Source organism: Pelophylax lessonae (genome assembly GCF_965119305.1).
Source record: "Pelophylax lessonae genome assembly, chromosome: 7".
Lineage (NCBI taxonomy): Eukaryota > Metazoa > Chordata > Amphibia > Anura > Ranidae > Pelophylax > Pelophylax lessonae.
The window spans coordinates 202,257,844-202,278,486 of NC_138774.1; the positions used below are offsets into that span (position 1 = coordinate 202,257,844).

Genomic DNA, 20,643 nt, shown 5'->3' on the forward strand with positions numbered 1-20,643 from the left:
ACATTACCGGGGTGGAAAACTGGCAGGCAGATTACCTCAGTCGGCAGGCGTTGGACCAAGGGGAGTAGTCCCTTCATCCGAAGGGGTTTCATCAGTTGTGCCTCCGGTGGGGCATCCCCGAGGTGGGTCAGATGGCATCCCGGCTCAACAGAATGGTGCAGAGGTTTGTGGCTTGGTCACGGTATCCCTTGGCGAACGCCACGGATGCTCTGGTGGCCCTGTGGGGTCAGTATCATCTGATTTACGCCTTCCCTCCTCTCAAACTTCTGCCAAGACTTCTACGCAGGGTCGAGGCAGAAGGGATTTCTGTTATCTTAGTGGCCCTGGACTGGCCTCACCGGCTTGGTACACTGATCTGGTGCGGCTGGTCGCCAACATAACTTGGAAGCTTCCTCTCAGGGAGGATCTGCTGTCCCAAGGACCAATCTTCCATCCTGCTTTACAGTTGCTGGCTTTGACGGCTTTGCTAGATGAATAGAGGTTTTTGTCAGTGATTCCAACGCTGTTAAAAGCTAGGAAATCTACTTCTAGGAAGATCTACCATCGTACATGGAAGGCGTACATTGCGTGGTGTGAGTCTTTTGCGCTCATCCTCGCTCTTTTTTCGGTGCCTCGGATCTTGACCTTCCTTCAACGGGGGGTTGAGCAGAAACTGGCCTTGAGTACTATCAAGGTTCAAGTGTCTGCTTTAGTGGCCTTCTTTCAAAAGCCCTAGGCCACATACTCCTTGGTGCGAACTTTTCTTCAGGGAGTTAGGCACTTGATCCCTCCAGTGCGGTCTCTGTTGCCGCCTTGGGACCTCAGTTTGGTGCTCTGTCCTTCAGAAACCTCCTTTTGAGAATCTTCGGGACATTCCCCTGCATACGCTGTCCCAGAAGGTGGACTTTTTGGTGGCTTTCACCTCTGTGCACAGGGTCTCGGAATTGTTACCCTGTCATTCACCTTACTTGGTGGTTCACAGTGATAAAGTGGTTCTTTGCCCCTGTCTGTCGTTTCTTCCTCAGGTTGTCTCTGATTTTCATTTGAATGAAGACATTGTGTTGCCTTCCCTGTGTCCCAAGCCAAAACATCCGAAGGAAATTGCTTTGCATGCCTTGGATGTGGTTGGGGCGATTAGGGTGTACCTGGCAGCTACTAAGTCTTTTAGGGAATCGGACTCACCATTTGTGCTTACAGATGGGCTGCAGAAAGGGTTGTCTGCTTCCTCTGCGACCATTTCCAGATGGATCAGACAGACGGTGATTCAGGCCTATTCCATCAAGGGTCAGGTTCCTCCTTTTCTCTCTCAAGGCACACTCTACTCAGGAGCTCAGTGCCTCCTGGGCCTTCCGTCACCAGGCGTCAGTGACAAAGGTTTGCAAGGCGGCTACCTGGTCGTCGGTTTACCTGGTTGGCTATAGTTTAGCCTTGGGAATTTATTTTTCACTGTTCCCACCCCTCACGTTTAACACTGCTTTGGGACGCCCCAATGGTTAAGAAGATCAGGAGCTGTGTCCGTCAATGAACGAAAGAGAAAATGGGATTTTTGACAAACTGTAAAATCCATTTCTCTGATGTTCATTGACGGACACCGCACCCACCCGTCTGTAGAGTGGTTATTCTTCTGACACTGCTTGTAACAAAACTAAGTACCTATAGCAGAGAGAGGGAGTATACCCCCTGGGACTGCCCAAAAGCCTAGCCAGACTTTTTTCTGCCTATTGTCCTACTCCTGTAGGGGGCAGTATAACTCAATGGTTAAGAATATCAGGAGCTGTGTCCGTCAATGAACATCAGAGAAATAGATTTTACAGTAAGTCAAAAATCCCATTTTTCCATTGGCATCAGTTGGAAAGGCTATATAAATGTGGGTACAAGCTGTAGTTTTCTTTTGAGGCACATTGACCACCTGGTTCCTGGTCCAAGCCTGCACTACTTTTGTCACAGGCATTATCTCATTGGAACTTCGTTGTAACAAACTGTAGACTCTTTCTCTCTTCTGGCATTCCAAAGTCCTCATAACCTTTGTTTTTCTTTAAACATAACATACTTGTTTCTTATGTGTCTCCTCTCCTACTCGTTACATGAAGTCATGCTTTTTTTTTTTTTTTTCTAAAACATTTTTTCACCATTGTATTTTGCTGCTTGGTAGCCAATTTTGAACTTTTCTTCAAATAGCCTATCCAGCCATCTATTCAGTTCAACAAGATACCTACACCAAAGTTTAGTAGCTGTTTTAGAAATTCTTTCCATCTTCAAGATTGTCTCTTTTCTTGCGATCTTAGACTTGCTACTCTCCTTCATATGACCCGCTTTTTCCTTCTGCGTAGAGATTGTACATGAAGACCTAAAGATGGGCTCGGACGGAGAGAGCGACCAAGCGTCTGGGTCCTCCGATGAGGTTCAGTCACCGGTGCGAGTGAGGATGAGGAACAACGCTGCTCGTAAAATATCCACAGAGGTGAAACTGATTGGGTTTATTTCTTCCTTGTGTCTTTTTTCAACTATATTAACTAGGTGGTCAACCTAGACAAAAACAAAAGTCCATCCAGTTCAACCAACAAAGAAAAGAGAAAAAAAAAAAAAACAGAAATCCGCCATATACACTAATACCTACAGTTGATCCAGATGAAGGCAATACAACCCCAATAAAGTATGATCCCATTTTCTCTAGCGGGGGAAAAAAATCCTTCCTGATTCCCCAAAGAGGCAATAGGATATTCCCTGGATTAACTTTACCTATAAATGTTAGTATCCAGTTATATTATGTTCATTTAGGACAGTGGTTCTCAATTCCGGTCCTCGGGACCCACTAACAGGCCAGATTTTAAGTATTACCTTGGGGGATGCAGACTAGAATACTGCAATCACTGAGCAGCAAATTAGATCACCTGTGATGTAATTTAGTTATCTTGCAAACCTGGCCTGTTGGTGGGTCCCGAGGACCGGAGTTGAGAACCACTGATTTAGGAAATCGTCCAGGCCACAGCACAGTGGTTCCTCTTTTCTAAGAAGACCATTAAAGGATACTTTAATTGGAGTTGTCATCCTCTTGCGTACCCTTAGCTCACTGACTAAGAGAACACATGCATTACAGGTGTCCCAACCCTTCACTACATCATGCTTGTGAAAGAAGAATAAACATGACAGCCCTGAAGCCTGGATCTGCAAAAATAGTTTCAGCTTCAATATTTTTTTTTAAATAGGTTTCCTTCTTTACCCAAGTTCTTTTGAACCTTAGTGCCGGTTCACACTAGCGCGGCACGACTTCGGGGGCGACCTGTGAAGTCGTGTGCATCTCGACTTCGGCACGACTTGCACAGACTTCATATAATGAATGTCAATGCAAGTCGCTCCGATGTTGCCCCAAAGTAGTACAGGAACTACTTTGTAAGTCAGAGCGACTTGAGTCGCTCCTATTAGAACGGTTCCCGTAGCACTGCATGGACCGCGACTTGTCAGGCGACTGGTCAGTAGTGTGAATGGGCATTTAAAGTGGTTGTAAAGGTATTTAAAAAATAAATAAAATAAACTTGTTCTACTTACCTGCTCTGTGCAATGGAATTACACAGAGTGGGCCCGAACCTCTCCTTCTTGGGTCCCCCACACCAGCACTCCTGGCTTCTCCTCCATGTCTATTGCCCCCATAGGAAGACACTTCCCTTGGGGAAACCTGTGCGTCCTCGCTCTCAAGCATCCGTTGACACAGACAGGGGGATACAACCCCGCCCCCCCCTCCCTTGTCACTGGCTTTTATAAGGGGAGAGAAAAGCCTGCAGACATGCACAGCGCTGGACCGAATGAGGGTTTAGGTAAGTAAAGGAGGGGGGGGGGGGATACTGATGCCTAAACAATTTTTAACCTTAGTACAAGGAATACATTAGGGTAAAAATTATTTAGGCTTTAGAACCACTTTTTCATGTGATCACCCTGTATAGATCCCTCCTTTTTGTTTTGACATTTTTCACATAATGTTGGTAACTTTGAGCCTGAGATATCTTGGATTGTGACAACTCCCATTAATTCTGCATCTTACTCTTTCTTTAGGACATTAATAAGCGTCTGTCCCTCCCAGCGGATATTCGTCTTCCTGAGGGATATCTGGAGAAGCTGGCTCTCAGTAGCCCTCCATTTGATAAGCCCCTGAGTAGGCGATTAAGACGAGTCTCTTTGGTGAGTAAGCCTGTCTTTAAACTAATTTTATTTTGATGTTGAGCCTCTTGATGGAAAGTCCCTTGTTTTTGGTTTCCAGTTTCATATTTGTGCTGAATTACATATTTTCCCTTTCAGTCAGAGATTGGTTTTGGGAAGTTGGAGACCTACGTCAAGTTGGACAAATTGGGAGAGGTAGGTAATAAACAATGACAATGTTTGGTGAGTAGGTAGACATGATTTAGATGACCAAGGGATCTCCAGCACACTTTCAGGCGAGCCAGCAAAAAAAAAAAAAAAAAGGAAAAATTGCTAATCTGCTAAAAACCGAGTTTTCAGTTGCTTACATTTGCAAATATGTGTGGAATCCACATTGCCATGTCCAAGTACCTTTCAATATGTTTGGTTCCCAAATATGAGAACATACATAGTAATGCACAAACAGAGTAGGCTTACCTTGAGGCAGCCCTGTTGTACAGCAACTCACCAGTAGCCCAGACATCACATTTACAAGGTAGCTTAAGATTTCTAGTGTGTCTGCAGGAAATCTGTGAGGTCTATTAAGGATAGAATGAATTGGAGGACATTGTAGTAGGAGTGATGAGTTTGGGAAGAGTAAGGTTTTGAATCACCTTGTAAAACAACCCATTCAGTTAAACCATTATAAATACCTTTTTTTTTTTTTTTCCCCTTTTTTTTAAGTGATCACATAATCCCTGTTCTCAGCTGCATAAGAGCTGGGGAGGAGAAACAACAGTATACTGAATTCTCCCGTGAATGGCTGTGCAGAGGGGGCGTGGTCAGGACAAATCTGATCATTGGAGGAAAGAAGCCTGAGTTCTCAGCATTGCTAGAGAACTGACCATGGTGTGCTTTCCTGCGTTTCTAATAGGAAAGCAGAGGGACTGGGAGGATCACCAGGGATTTCACTTAAAGGAAGCAATACTAAGAGAACAGGATACTTTTCAATACAAGTACATGGTACAGCAGGCACATATCCGTAATATGAAAAGCTGGGGTAACAAACACTTTAAATTCTGGATGATGGAGGCAGGGGGAACTATGGAATAATATAAAAGACATTGAAGAGTAAGTGGTTGCTACATTAAACTCAACCCCAGCCAAACGGTTTTATTTTGTTTTTAAAAGTGTGGGGAAGCATTAGAGCCTCTATCATATTTTTATTACGGTTGTCCCTCACCCTCTGTCAGGACAGGAAGTGATAGAAAATCTTTGCAGTGGGGACCCAAACAAAACACATCTAGCAGCTTGTCAATGGGTTAGAATATGTGAAAATGTTTTTCTTGTTCTTTGAGGGACACAGAAAGTTGGTAACCTACAGGTTATATTGCCACCTTTAGGAGGATTGGACACTGGCAAACATCAAACTGTAATCCAGCCCACCCCTTCTTTGGCCAGCTTGCCTCATATCTTTTTTTCATTAGAGTCGTAGGAGGATGGATGTCTTCTTAAGCTCTAGTGTGGTAAATACTAACCTATTTTTTGGCTCACACTTTTCCTTCTGCAATTTTTTAATGTTTTTTTTTTTTTTACTTTTTGATCACAACTCTTTTCTACATCAGTGCTCGTGCTTTGTCTCTTTGATTGCAGTGGTCTTCCTTCATTTGGCTTTTGTGAGCATTGTGCCTCAAACACTGGACTGGATGTTACAAGGATAGCCTGGAAGTGACATTCAGGTACTGGGCTCTGTGTGGGGCGCTTTCCAGACTCCATTTTGGTAAAAGTTAGCTGTAAAGCGTTTAAGGTACAGAGCTGCTGGCATTGCCTTAACATTTGCCCTGTCTCTGAAGACTCACTTGGTGAGTGGATGGGCTGAGCACTGAGAGGAGTGTTTCTTGCAGGGCCATTTACTGTTTTTTTTTTTTTTTAGATTTCAATAGATTTTTATTTGGTTTATGTGCAAAGAAAAATACACAATAATGCATAGAGTTAACATCTGCTATGAAAAAAAAAACAGAACAATGTAGAACTGTCGACATAGCCCCCGAAGGAGCGCATGGCAATGGCATACAAGAAGAGCACCCTTCCGGTTGTTCCCACGGACCGGGGCGACGCCAACCAGGTCCGGGCTCGTCCCCCCCCCCTCCGGCGCCCAAAGGGGAACACGCTGCTCCCCAAGGAGGAGAGCGGTTGCCAAAACCCCAGCCTGCCGCAACACCAACGGCCCCGGGAAGCCGATTCAATCACATTAGTATACCAAGGCAACCGATATGGCAAATTACAGCGTAAGAGCCGCTTTAAGCGGCACTGACAGGTCTATAATGATCCAAGGGGAACCACATCTGCAGTGTCAGAGCAGTGGAAATAAGAGTATAGGTAGGAATGAAAAGGAAGGAAAGAAAAGAAAGAATAAGGAAGAGGTGGGGGATGGGGAGGGCGGAATAAGAGACAGGAGCGGTAAGGGGTTGGTGTCCAGGTCCGCAAGAGAGGGGTCAAGATAGCAACAGAGAGTCGTCTGCTCTCAAGTTACAGAGGGTATACCCTCAAATTTACAGGGGGCCCACCAGATATCTCATCCAGGGGTCCCAAGTCTTCTCAAAGAGGTGCATTTTGTCTTGGAGGATGGCCACCATTCTCTCATTTACCATGATCCAGGTCAGCTTAGCCTTAAGCAGCTCCATCAATATCACTGGCGATCTCCAGGATCGGGCTATGGCAATATTGGCCGCTGTAAAAATAAAGGTAACCAAGCGTTTGGCGTGTTTGGGGGCCTGTTCAATAGGTTTGCCCAATAGCGCATGTAGATGGGACTTGACCAAATTAATGTTGGTAAGTGAGTATATAAAATTATACACTTGGATCCAGAATCTGCGGACCTTGGGACAGGTCCACCAGATGTGTAAAACTGTGCCCGATTGACCACAGCCCCGAAAGCATAAAGGAGAGGCCTCCCGGACCGCTGCCGCCAACCGGACCGGGACCATATACCACCTCAAGAAGACTTTATAGTTGGCTTCTATCAGAGATGTATTAATCAGGGATTTCGAGTTCAGCTGCGCCAACTTGTTCCATTCCGCCCTGTCCAATTCCTCTCCCAAGTCTGCTTCCCAACGGGTCTTATAAGGCAATTTAGTACAGTCATCATGCAATACATTGTATATCATAGATATGTAGCCTGTCTGTTTATCAATCGTGTTGCATAGATATAGTCGAGGTTGCTAGGTAACAGTGACGTTTCATAGAGGCAGCATAGTGGGAAATTTGAGTGTAGCGAAAAACCTCACCCTCTGGAAGAGTGTGTTTTTCCTGTAGTGTAGCTCTAGGGAGAAGACCCCTCCTATCACAAAGGTCCGCCAGACGGAGAAATCCCTTATTGGTCCACCATTCAAAAGTAGAAGGACAGAGGCCCAGGGGGAACCGCGGATTGCCCAGTAGGGGTGCCAACGGTGTGTGTGGAGACTTGAAGCCATGGCGTTTCGTCAGTCTGTCCCATATCCCCATTTACTGTTTTTTTAATGCCATAGAGCTTTAAAGAAGCATCTATCTGCTGCTGCTCTTGCTTGCAAAGGGAAACATGGAACTCCAATCTTCGATCCAATCCTTCTGCTTGCTGCCCAGGCTCTGCAGCCATTGTTGGTGATCTCTCCTTTTAAACTGAAGCCAGTGCTGGAGAGATCATGTGACTAGCCTGGAGCAACTGCAGAAAAGGTGAGTATAGGCATCTTTCCTTTTACAGGGTAGATAGAATAGGCAAAAAATGGGGATGGGAATATATTTAAGCTTAGTTGGATTTTGACTTGCCTTTCACTTTAAGAGATTTTTTTTATTTCAATGTTTATTGAACGTGTGGAGCAGATAGCCGTAGCGTTAAATTATTAGTCGTGGCGGTTTGCTGGAAGTCTAAATTCCTTTTTAGTCTCTGGACAGAACAATTTGTTTTTTTTACTGAGAACCAGGTTGTCCCTGGATTGGAGGTTCAGGAATCCAGCTCTGGAGTCAGTTAAATACTTATTTCCCATCCTTTGGAGGATACATGCCAGCCTATTGATGCAGGACATTTGGTCATTGGAGGGGTCTCGTCTTCCAAACAACGTTCTGGAACTTTCTGGGCAAATTTAGCCACTTCTGCAGCATTGGACCATTTTACTGGAGGGTCTTCTTTTCGGGATCCAAACACCATGGCAGTTGTGTATATCAGTCATCAGGGAGGAATCAGAAGACTTGCAAGAGAGGTGGATTGGATTTTGTACTGGGCAGAACTTCATGTCCCAGCTTTCTCCGCCATGTACATTTCAGTATAGACAATTAGCAGGCATATTTCCTCCTCCCTCCTCCGCAGCGGCTGACCCAGGGGAGTTGTCCCTACACCTGGAGGTGCTGCTGGTAGTCCCCATTTCTTTACCGTTGTTTTTTTCTTGGGCCTGTTAGCGATTGTTTGCTGTGTTGCCCACCCCTCAGGCTACTTTTGAACTTTCCAAAGACATCTGTGTCCCTCAAAGGATGAGAAAGAAAATAGGATTTTTGTACTCTCTTGTGAATTCTTTCTTTTTTTTTTTTTGTCCTTTAAGAAACACAGGCCACCCCCCCCCCCTCTTCCCCTCCTCCTTCTCCTTATGCCAGTGTAGCGCTGGTGTACCTTTTTCTTATTTGTATTCTATTATTTTAAGTTTAGGGCTGGCAACTTGGGGGGGCCGCAGGGGAGGACGGGGCCAGGGGGGCAAAGGCTGCACTGCTTCTGCCACAGACATGCCACAGAGAGTCCTGGTGAAGAGAAGTAAAAAGTCCCCACCGCTGACCTACTGAGTGCGGGTTGAAGACAAGGACAAAGTGCAGGCCCCCCCCCCAGCATGGATGGTGTAAACTGTGTCTGAGCCAAGCCCGATTCCATGCCCCACTGGAGACTCTTCTGCCCCGGCCATCCCCAACCGAGCTGTCCCAGATCCCCCCAACCTCCCCCTGCTGGCCAGGTCAGGAACCCGGATTCAGCCGGTAAGTAGAGAGTATCTGGAGCAGGGGCTCAGCTTGGAATGGGGGTCAGGAGGAGGAGGATTGGGAGAGCGGGAGGGGGGTGAGGGAAAGTAGGAGGGGGGCTGAGTCGCTGCACCATGGGCCTCTGGCTTGTACTTGCCCCCTGGGCCGAAAGTTGCCAGTCTACCCCTGGGGGGCTGTATTTATTAAGAGCTCAAATGGTCCTGTTACACATGCACTCAGTATTGCTTTGCTACAAAATGTAGGCATGCTGATAGTAGAAGGGTTTTTCTTAACTAGCCTACATATTTTTTTTTTTTGTTTGCCAGCCAGTGGCCATTCCTCATGTAGGTGGCAGTATAACCCAAAGTTTAAAGACTTCAGTGTCCTTCAATGGTGAGTACAAAAATTCCTGTTATTGCGGTCTGTGCCTTCCTGCCCCAGTGACAACTATTACCTCCAGCTCTTGCCCTGATGTCACAGGGCTAGAAGGTGAGGGGAACTCTCCCCAATGGGGTCACAAACTGAAGAAAATATTTTATCCAAAACTGAAAAAAAAATTTTTGGAGTTAGGCTTTAATTCCTGTAGTGATTTCTGTTGTTCTTGGCTGGCTGTTGCTTAGAAGTCTTTCTTTTTCAGGGAACCTACGCTACTGTTTACAAGGGCCGTAGTAAACTGACTGAAAACCTGGTTGCCCTTAAAGAAATTCGCCTGGAACATGAGGAGGGTGCTCCTTGTACCGCCATCAGGGAAGGTAAGTGATAAGGACACAGCTAGTGAGAACGATCATTCTGCGAAACTGGAAGGTTATTTTCCTTTGAAATACAGCTGTCTTGTGGAACACTTTCAAGTCTTTAGGAACTTTGGATGCCTCTGGATGCATATTTTGGATGGGTTAGAAACTGATCAATACACACAAAGGATTTTAGCCTTTTAATATGTGGCCAATATTTCTAGTAAATTGTCTTTTGTATATATTGCATTCTGCTTTCATTGCTTGAACAGTACCATTGCCGTTTTCTTGCAGTTTCTCTTTTGAAGGATTTAAAGCATGCAAATATTGTCACTCTTCATGACATCATCCACACAGAGAGGACCTTGACTCTTGTCTTTGAGTACCTGGTGAGTGCAATTTTTAAAAAAAATCAGTACACTGGTTGTGATTTACCGATTAATGACCTAATGAAGTCTTTTCCCTTAGGCCTATTGCACACTGCAGCTTTAAAAAGGCTTTTTTACTGAGCTAAAATTAAACGTATTAATTGTAATGTGCCTATACACACAGGCGCGTAAACAAATTCTGCACGTTCTTGAGTTAAAAAAAAAAAAATAGGAAAATATGCATTTTTGGTCAGTAATTTCTGGTTTCTTTACAATTTTTCCTTATGTGTGGCAAAATTGGCAAATTGCCTGGGGCAAGTTGTTCCCTTTTTATAGAGAAAACATCCACACAAACTGTGCCCATCCCAAATCCACCACCCCTGCCCCTGCCAGGACATTACATTCTGACATCTGCACCCACTGCATTCAGAATACACTGATCAGCAGCTGCTGTCGCTGATCAGGGAAAATTTTCCAACATTCTGCTTCGCCGAAAGTCGATCACCTATGAAAGATCAACAATCGACTTCTATTTAACAGGGAAGGCCACACACTGAATCAGCTGACTTTTGATTAGAGTATGGCCAGCTTTAGATGATCCAACAGTAATAATAATCTCCCTGCCATAATTCCTATATGCTTGCTGCTTTCCAGCAGGTAGTTTGGGGGTTCTTGTCCATCTGTGTGTGTTCCAGCTTCTTTTGTTACATTCTACATCAGGGGTGCCCAACCGCTGGCCCGCGACCTCCTGCTCTGGGATGGCGGGTCAGCAAGCCCAGATTGCAGGTTCCTGTCCCGCCATCCCAGAGCATCAGTGTTCAGAGAATGTAGTCCATATGGGTCTTGTATATCAGCGCCACTGTGCCGATTTGCTGGGCGTTGTAGTCCGCCGGCTTGGCCTTCCCTTATAAGCCCGCATAGACCTGGCCTCTGCACAGGCTGATGAAGGAGCACACATGCTCCAAACGCTGCCATGCCTCCTCTCCCAGATCTGACGCCACCAACAGTCATCTCTGAATCTACACCAGTCAGGAACCATGGACACCACCAGGCCCAGATGGACAGACACCATACACAGCGAACCAGATGCAGCTTGCAGCAGTGAGAGCCAGTTACATGCTTGTCAAGTATTTTCTTTGTGAGTGGTTTACTTTTTGCATTAAAATGTTACCTTTATTTACTGCACTCAGGTGGCGCTGCTCTCCTTCTTTGCTTTGATCTTTACAGCTTTCCCAGCCGGCAGCCACTACAGTATCTTATGGACTTACTTTGGACTTTCTTAAGACCGTTTTTAATAGTATTGTAGTTATCCATATCTTGATCATTGGTTCCCTGTTACCCTATCCCTCTATGTGCCACCTTTTCTGCCCTTTTTTAGTGTTCTGAATGGAGCCAGCGCTAGAAGTACAGCTGCGGAAGGAGCGGAGTCGCATAAGCCGATGCTTCCTGTATAGCGCCGACTCCCTTAGGCGGGTTACCTGCACTGAGTTATGGACTTCTGTTACTACCTGAGGGTTTGGTGCGCTTTCTGAAGGCGCATGGAAACTCCTAAGTGCAGGAGTTTTGTGTGCGCTTTCAGAAAGTGCACCACGCCTGCAGGATATAATAGAAGTCTACGGCAAGGTGCAGCTAACCCGCAGGAAAGCCACAGGTGCACTGTACTGCACCCGCGGTGCGGGTAAACCACAGCGCATCACTGTGAGAGCAGCCTGAGTCCCCTTTCACATGATTGGTCTGATTGGGTCCACCTGTCCATTTTTCAGGCAGACCCAATCAGACCCTCCATTTTCCTCTATAGAGCAGATGTAAACAGACGTTTGTCCCTTTTCACCCGCCCATCTCCAATCCAATCTGCTAAAAAAAACAGAAATGGATCAATCCAATTCCATCTGGCCGGATCGGAGGGCTCATAGAGTAGATTGGGCTGTGTTCATGTGAGCGGACACAGACCTATCATCCGCCCACTCTGCTTACTGTTGCCCGCAACCGGTTATCATGTCGATTAAATGGTCCTCGCTGTTCAGAAGGTTGGGCACCTCTGTTCTACATAATATAAAATCAAATTTAGCAGGAATAGTTTGAGTCCTTCATAATGGTCATACCAGGTGTGCAGACCCCAGAACTCAGCTCTAAGATCTCACCGTTACTGAAATATCAGGGCAATTATTTTATAATCACCAACCTGTATTTTATAACCATTGGCTCTTAAATCCTTTACACTTTAAACTCTGTTTTTCCCACATGCAGGACAAAGATTTGAAGCAATATCTAGACGATTGTGGGAACCTAATAAACCTGCACAACATCAAGGTGAGGCAGCAAGCTGTATGAAGATGATAAAAGTAATTGTGATTTTGGTTTTGTGGTGAAGCAGAATAAATAACATCTTTTCCTTTTTTCTCAGCTCTTTCTTTTCCAGCTTCTCCGAGGGCTCTCGTATTGTCACCGACGCAAGGTTCTTCATCGAGACCTGAAGCCACAGAACCTGCTGATAAACGAGAAGGGGGAGCTCAAACTTGCTGACTTTGGTGAGAAAGGGAAATCAGTTTGGTCACAGCCATGGGAGCTGGCAAAATGGATTTTTATTAATGAAAGGAAGCAAGATGTATAGTTTGTAGAGAAAAGTTGGCCATACAATGAATGGACTGAACAAGAGTGGATGGATGAATCACTCACTGCAGCTATTGTATTCTGACAGCTGGCGCTGTTGGCTGTCAGAATGCCCAAAAAGTCATTGAATCTGATTGGCTGTAGTTGCTGTTTGGCCAACAATTTTCTGCCTGGCTTTGTCAATTTTTCATTGTGAAAGATGGGTGAAACAAAGAATTTAAAAAAATAAATAGGAAAGATGTTGGGTAGAGTGCTGAAAACAGGGCCACCCACTGATTTTTTAATAGGCTGGGTCATTAGAAACCAGACAAAATTTGCTTAGTGCATGTGCAAAAATGAAGAGCAGGTGGGGGGGCGACGCATTTCACCCAAGAAGAGCTTCCTCAGGATCCACTTCGTTTTTCAATCCTTATGATATCGTAGCCAAAAAGTCTTTGTTTGCCATTGAGAAGGTGATTAGCTACCCCTGATTACAAGATATTTTTAGGAGGGGGGTGATTATTTTTTCCAACTCAGTAATCCCGTTTTTGACATTTTTTATTTATTTTTTCTGACATGTTGGTGTTATATCTTTCACTTGGATGTTATAAGTTGAAGAGAGTAATGCCCCATACACACGTGCAGATTATCTGAAGACTTTTGTCTGCAGACTTACCTTTTCTATGTAGTGCAAGGGCCTGCCGGATTGCATACAAATTGAAAGTGTTTAGGTTTGACCTCATATTATATGGTTTTGGTAAATCTGCAGACAAAAGTCTGCAGATAATCTGCACGTGTGTATGGGGCATAAGAGTAAATACTGCTGGATAAAACCAAAAACTTCGTCTGCCTTCATTACAAGCTGCACAGCAACAAAATGTGATTATTTTAACCACTTAAGCCCCGGAAGATTTTACCCCCTTCCTGACCAGGGCCTATTTTGCGATTCGGCACTGCGTGACTTTAACAGACAATTGCGCGGTCGTGCGACGCTGTACCCAAATGAAATTGACGTCCTTTTTTTCCCACAAACAGACCTTTCTTTTGGTGGTATTTGATCACCTGTGCGATTTTTACTTTTTGCGCTATAAACAAGAAGAGCGTAAATTTTGAAAAAATAACAATATTTTTCACATTTTTTTATATGAAATTCCCCCCCCCCCCAAAAAAATGTAAAAATCAAAATTTTTTAACACTTTTGGCCAATTTGTTTTCTGCTACATATGTTTGGTAAAAAAAACCCCCAATAAGCGTATTTTGATTGGTTTGCGCAAAAGTTATTGCGTTTACTAACCTAAGAGAAAGATTTCTGTAATTTTTTGGTGTTTTTTTTTTTTTTTAACGAGTAATGGCGGCGATCTGCGATTTTTTTTTTTTTGCGGGACTGCGACATTGCAGCGGACAGATCGGACCCTTGACTGACATTTTTGACACTTTTGGGGTTACCAGTGACATTACTACAGTAATCAGTGCTATACATATGCACTGTTACTGTAAAAATGACACTGGCAGGGAAGGGGTTAACTTTATTGGAGAGGCAGGGGTTAAATGTGTCCCTAGGGGCATGTTTCTTACTGTAAAGGGGTGTGGCTTTTCATGTAACCACAGAGACATACGATCCTAAATAGCAGGATCGTATGATCTCTGCAGTTACACCAGGGTGAATGACAGGCGGCTTTGTTTACATCCGCCGCCTGCCTTTCTTCCTCTGCAGCGGACGATCGCGGGGGGCCGGCGGCTCAGATGTCGCCGCCGGTCACTCGAGCTGGAATGTCCGTGAACGAGCGGGGGCGGGAGCGCGACTCCGGCGGCGTGCGCTCGCCCCCTATTGGCTCGTGGGTGAGTGACATGTATATATACGTCACTTTGCCCAGGAGGGGCTGACCGCCAACGTAAATAGTCGTGCGGCGGTCGGCAAGGGGTTAAGGGGGGCGATCCTTTTCTATATCCACTGTATATATTTTTATATCAAGTCCTTTTTGGCTACGATATTATAAAGATTGAAAAATGAAGTGGATCCTGAGGAAGCTCTTCTTGGATGAAACACGGTGATCCACAAGCTCTTCGTTTTCATGTTCACCTAATTGTATAAACTTTGTAGCTGGTATCTAATGTCTTTATATGCTGATACACTTTTTAATCTGCAAAATAAAAATATTTTTTTTGTTTATTTTTTATGATGTTTTGTGTTTTATATTTGGGCACTTGAATATCTCCATTTCCCACAGTCTCCACTTTGTAGGGACATGTGGGTTCTCTCTTTTTGATTCATGAATATAGCTGGGGATTGTGCGAACTATATATATATATATATATATATATATATATATATATATATATATATATATATATATATATAGTGACAAGATACAGCATACAGTATACTGACAATTCCAGTTCAAGGGCATGCTGCTTGTTGGCTTCTCCCAACATGCAACAGATGTCACATGTTAAAATCAGCACAAACAGTAATCCAAATGGAAGACAATCTTTCTACTGTGCACGGATAAAAGTAACAGATAATAGGCATTTTAAAGTGGAAAGTTCTTCAGTCAAACCCTAAAGTTCAGACTTGATTTGCATACAAGGAGCACACCCTCCGTGCTCATGGTCTTAGTTTTGAACCCAGATATTTTCTGTAATGAACCTGTCCACTCTACCCACTTTATCTGGGAACTCCTTTTGATTACATTTTGTAATGCAGGGGAGGTGTTCCCAAATACACCCATTGCAGGCTTCCTATACAGGAAGTGTGATGTATCTAAAGTGACTAAATTCAGTGGAGTTTGTTACAGCCATCACTCAGATTTGAGAGGATTGTGCACAACATAGATTCACAAGGCAGCCCTACCTATATGAGTAGGTCTCTAGAATGGGGCTGTGAAATGCAAAGAGCTCATATTTTACCTTTTGCATTTGTGTGGTCTCAACAGAAAAAAGGCTGTTTTTTTTATTTTTCCTGATTTAATGGACGTTTTTAACTGCTTAGCTCAGTGATTCTCAACCAGGGTTCAGTGAAACCCTAGGGGTTCCTCCAGAGGTTGCTAGGGGTTCCTTGAGCAATGAGCAATTTCTGCCTCTCAGATAAGTTCCCCTGACACCATTGATCTTTTTAGCTATCTGGAAGAAGGTAATTCTTCCCAATGTCCACACGTGTAAGGAGCATTCATCCCACTGACCATCACACTAATGTATTATGAGTTGTAAACCTCATCATTTCAGACGAGTAAGACCTCATCTGGAATATGCAGTTCAGTTTTGGGCACCAGTTCCTAAAAAGGATATCGGGGAACTGGAGAAAGTGCAGAGAAGGGCAACCAAACTGATAAGAGGCATGGAGGAGCTCAGCTATGAGAAAAGATTAGAGGAACTTAATTTATTCTCTCTTGAGAAGAGGAGATTAAGGGGGGATATGATCAACATGTATAAATACATAAGGGGTCCATATAGTGAACTTGGTGTTGAGGTATTCACTTTAAGGTCATCACAGAGGACAAGGGGGCACTCTTTACATCTAGAGGAAAACAGATTTCGTCTCCAAATACGGAAAGGTTTCTTCACCGTAAGAGCTGTGAAAATGTGGAATAGACTCTCTCCAGAGGTGGTTCTGGCCAGGTCACTAGATTGCTTTAACCACTTTACCACTAGAGGATTTTGCTGTCTTACGTCTGGGCCACTTTTTGCGATTCGGCGCTGTGCGACTTTAACTGACAATTGCGCGGTTGTGCGACGCCATACCCAAACGAAATTTACATCTTTTTTCCCCCACAAACAGAGCTTTCTTTTGGTGGTATTTGATCACCTGTGCGATTTTTACTTTTTGCGCTATAAACAAAAAAAGAGCGTAAATTTTGAAAAAATAACTATTTTTCACAATTGTTTATATGAAATTCCCCCCCAAAAAAATGTAAAAATCAAACTTTTTTTAAATTTTTGGCCAATTTGTTTTCTGCTACCTATGTTTGGTAAAAAAAATCACAATAAGCGTATTTTGATTGGTTTGCGCAAAAGTTATTGCGTTTACTAACTAAGGGAAAGATTTCTGTCATTTTTGGTGTTTTTTTTTTTTAACGAGTAATGGTGGCGATCTGCGTTTTTTTTTTTGTTTTTTTTTGCGGGACTGCGACATTGTGGCGGACAGATCGGACCCTTGACTGACATTTTTGACACTTTTGGGGGTACCAGTGACATTACTACAGTAATCAGTGCTATATATATGCACTGTTACTGTAAAAATGACACTGGCAGGGAAGGGGTTAATTTTATTGGAGAGGGAGGGGTTAATGTATAGAAAAAATAAGCCGCGCTGCGTGATATGGGTAAACAAAATAAATGTCCAAACAAAATCAATGTCCCAAATATCAACTTGAATGACGCTGAAAACAGAGAACACACTCCACGGTCTCTTTAAGAAATGCGCTTACCAAATAGCCACTAAAAATCGCAAGATTAATGTGCTGAGATGTTGTCACAGTTCTGGGAGATTGGAGTTGTCAGAGTCCTCAGCGAATTGTGTGAATAATATATATATGAAAAAGAAAAAAACTTGCATAGTGTGATACCGTAAATATGATAGGTTATATTAGATTCCACCACCAATAGGAATCCCTATCAATTGTGCAGCAGCTCACCAAATGAATATGATTACAATCAGTGAATATCCCAGTGTCAAAAGAAATAAGATGTGGAAAAGAGCCACCACCAATTGCGAAGCCTCTTACCAAAAATAGATTAAAATGAGCAGATAGGTCAATCCAAATAGCCAAGAAGCCAGGAACGTCACTCAAAAAGCACTACAAGCCTCTTACCAGACGATCCATATTCTGTGCGGTATAATCTCTATTGGCGCCTTCCCATCATAGGTACAGCTCCAGGGCCAACGGCATCAATGATGTTTGCTGTGAAACTCAGTACCAGAATATAGTGTACCAGCCCGAGTAAAGAAAGAGCGCCAATAGTGTAATACAATCTTGACTGGTTTATTAAATTAAAAGAAAGACACTTACAAAACAAAGTGGATAAAATCGTGAAGGATGGAAAGCCGCCGGCCGGACGGCAAGGCACATCCGCTCCTAGGATAACTTCCGGGATGACGTCAGCACGCCGCGACCTGACGGCGTTTCGTCCAAGAAGACGTTATCAAAGGGGTTAATGTATGCCTGGTGCTTACTAACGTGTGTGGGGGGAGGTGACTGTGTGACACAGGGACAGATCGCAGGTTCAGCCATGCTGAACCCTGCAATCTGACCCTGCCTGTCACTTAGGAGATCCGCCTGCTTGTGTTTACGATAACGAACCACTTTGCCGCAGTAGTGCTCGAGTGAGCAGACGGCAAGTGGTTAAAAAAGGCCTGGATTCTTTCCTAGGTGTACATAATATAAATGGGTACTAATATTTATAGGTAAAGTTGACCTAGGGAATATCTGATTGCCTCTCGGGGGATCAGGAAGGAATTTTTTTTCCCCCTGCTGTAGCAAATTGGATCATGCTTTGCTGGGGTTATTTCGCCTTCCTCTGGATTAACTGCGGGTATAGGATTGTGTATATGGGATTGTATGGTTGGATTTTCTTTACTGTTTTGTTTATTGGTTGAGTCAGATGGATTTGTGTCTTTTTTCAACCTGACTAACTATGTGTAAATAGTCATTTTTAGCAGGGGTTCCCTGAGACCTAAAAACTATTTCAAGGCTTCCTCCATGTTGAAAAGATTGAGAAAGGCTGGCTTAGCTCATAGTGATATAACCAAACAATTCCTTCATATTGTCTTGTGATTAGATAATAGTGAAGGAAAGGGGGGAAGATGTCACATTTCTATATTTATTTCTTTTTTTTCCCTAGGCTTGGCACGGGCAAAATCTATCCCCACCAAGACCTACTCCAATGAGGTGGTGACGCTCTGGTATCGGCCACCAGATATTCTCCTGGGATCAACAGAATACTCTACACAGATTGATATGTGGTAAGTAAAATGCAGAAGTGGACATCCAGCTGTTAAGAAAACCCCTGGCACGTTCTGTCTGTTGTGGTTATCTGGCTTTTTTTACTGTATTTTAGTGATTTAAAGCGAAACTTAAACCAAAAAGGGAAGTTCCGCTTTTCTGCCTCCTCCGCGTCTCTGCCTCCTCCTTTCCCACCCCTCTAAAACTTTTGGTACATTAAACTTTTTTTTTTTGGGTGGTGGGTAGCGGGTACCTAGTATTGATAGGTACCAGCTCACACTTCTGCTTGGACCGTCAAGGCCAACCGCCCCCCCCCCCCCCCCCCCCCCCCCCCCGCTTGGGAAACATCACAGGTCCCAGAAGGCTACAGGACCATTCACAAAGCGCAGTCTGGCTCATACATGTGGAATGGGAAGCAGGCTGTGAAGTCACATCCAGCTTCCCATACTAAAGATGCCAGCACTGGGGACCTGAAGATCAGTCAAAGAAAGGACTCGGCCCTACACCAGTTGCTGCCAGATACTCATGCTTTATTCCGTAAAACCAGGGACAACACAAGTGACCCCAAATCTGTATTGTTAACGCGTTTCACACATTTCACAGTGCTTAATCATAACCCAGATCAGTGAACAACCGGCCCGGGTGAGGACAGCGTTGGATTCTTGGACAGGTAAAGTGTCTTTTTATTAAATGTCAGCAGCTACAGTATTTGTAGCTGCTGAATTTTAACTTTTGTTCCAAGGGCGAAGGGCCTCTTTAAAATAACATAACGTTATATTGCTGTGCTGGAACCTTGTCTGTTATTTTGTTGATCTCCATTTATTCTCTGTTGTGGTTTTAATGTCTATTAATGGATTTCCTCGACTATGGTATGTCATGTCATACTGTTATGTTCTATTGCATACCTTAAATAAAGAATTAAAAAATATATATATATAAACAATTCCTTTTTTTTTTCCTTTTAAAATACCAACCAATTATACTTACCTGCTCTATGTAATGGTTTTGCACAGAGCATCTCTGACCCTCCTCTTCTGGGGTCCGCAGCCAGTGCTCCTGGCCCGTCTTCTTCGACGAGTGCCCCCAAAGAAAGCAGCTTCCTTAGTGGGTACTCACCTGGGCTCGCTCCTGAGCCACCTTGTTTGCGTCCATTGACACACAGGGTGGTACAGCCCCCCCCCCCTCCTCAAAGAATTTGATTGACAGCAGGGCGAGCCAATGGCTCTCGCTGCTATCAGTCTGCACAGTAAGGAGGGTCAGCCAGTACTCTCATCCACATCGTTGGATTGGGATCGGGCTCAGGTAAGTATAAGGTGGTGAGGGTGAACACATGCAGCACAAAAGGTTTTTTTACCTTAATGCATTGATTGCATTAGCGTAAAAAAAAAAAGGCTTTTGGCTTTCCAACCACTTTAAAAACAAAAATGTAACATATTGCAACTTACCAGTCCTTGGATTGCATTCGTTTTCATTGTTCAAGCTAAGAACATTTTCAGCAAGTACAGAAAATGCATGTTAATTCTGGCAGAAATGCAGCGTCCTTGTCACTTCCTGTGAGCTTCAGTCCCGGTTCACATTTGTGCGATGCGGGAATGCTGCGAATATGCAGCGTGATCCCACATCGCATCCGCACCTCTGGCAGTTCACACTGCCATATGCGATACGCAGGGGGTGTCAATTAAAAGTTAACGACACCCCCAGTTGCGATCGCATATCGCAGTGCGATCTGCAAGTTCGCACAAAATGGGATCGCACAAGTGTGAACCACTATGCGATCCGATTCTGCTGCGGATAAAAAAAAGCCGCATGTGCGTGTTTATTGCGGATGCGGTGCGAAATTCAGCCATACAAAGTGTATGGCTGAAATTCGCACCGCACAGGGATCGCATGTAATTTAGGAGCAGTGCGCTCCGAATTACATGCGATCTCCGCAATCGCACAAATGTGAACCCG

At 44.2% G+C, this 20,643-nt stretch overlaps 1 protein-coding gene across 2 annotated transcripts in view; it reads left to right on the forward strand.

The window, feature by feature from the left end:
- Window positions 1–20,643, forward strand: part of CDK16 (cyclin dependent kinase 16) — a 74,487-nt gene that overhangs the window by 35,189 nt on the left and 18,655 nt on the right. For both annotated transcript variants that reach the window (XM_082262992.1, XM_082262991.1), the window contains 8 exons: window positions 2,310–2,440; window positions 4,027–4,152; window positions 4,270–4,326; window positions 9,701–9,815; window positions 10,089–10,183; window positions 12,410–12,472; window positions 12,567–12,690; window positions 18,590–18,710. In XM_082262992.1, coding sequence (XP_082119118.1) covers window positions 2,310–2,440; window positions 4,027–4,152; window positions 4,270–4,326; window positions 9,701–9,815; window positions 10,089–10,183; window positions 12,410–12,472; window positions 12,567–12,690; window positions 18,590–18,710 — 832 coding nt within the window. The remainder of the gene's footprint in view (window positions 1–2,309; window positions 2,441–4,026; window positions 4,153–4,269; window positions 4,327–9,700; window positions 9,816–10,088; window positions 10,184–12,409; window positions 12,473–12,566; window positions 12,691–18,589; window positions 18,711–20,643) is intronic.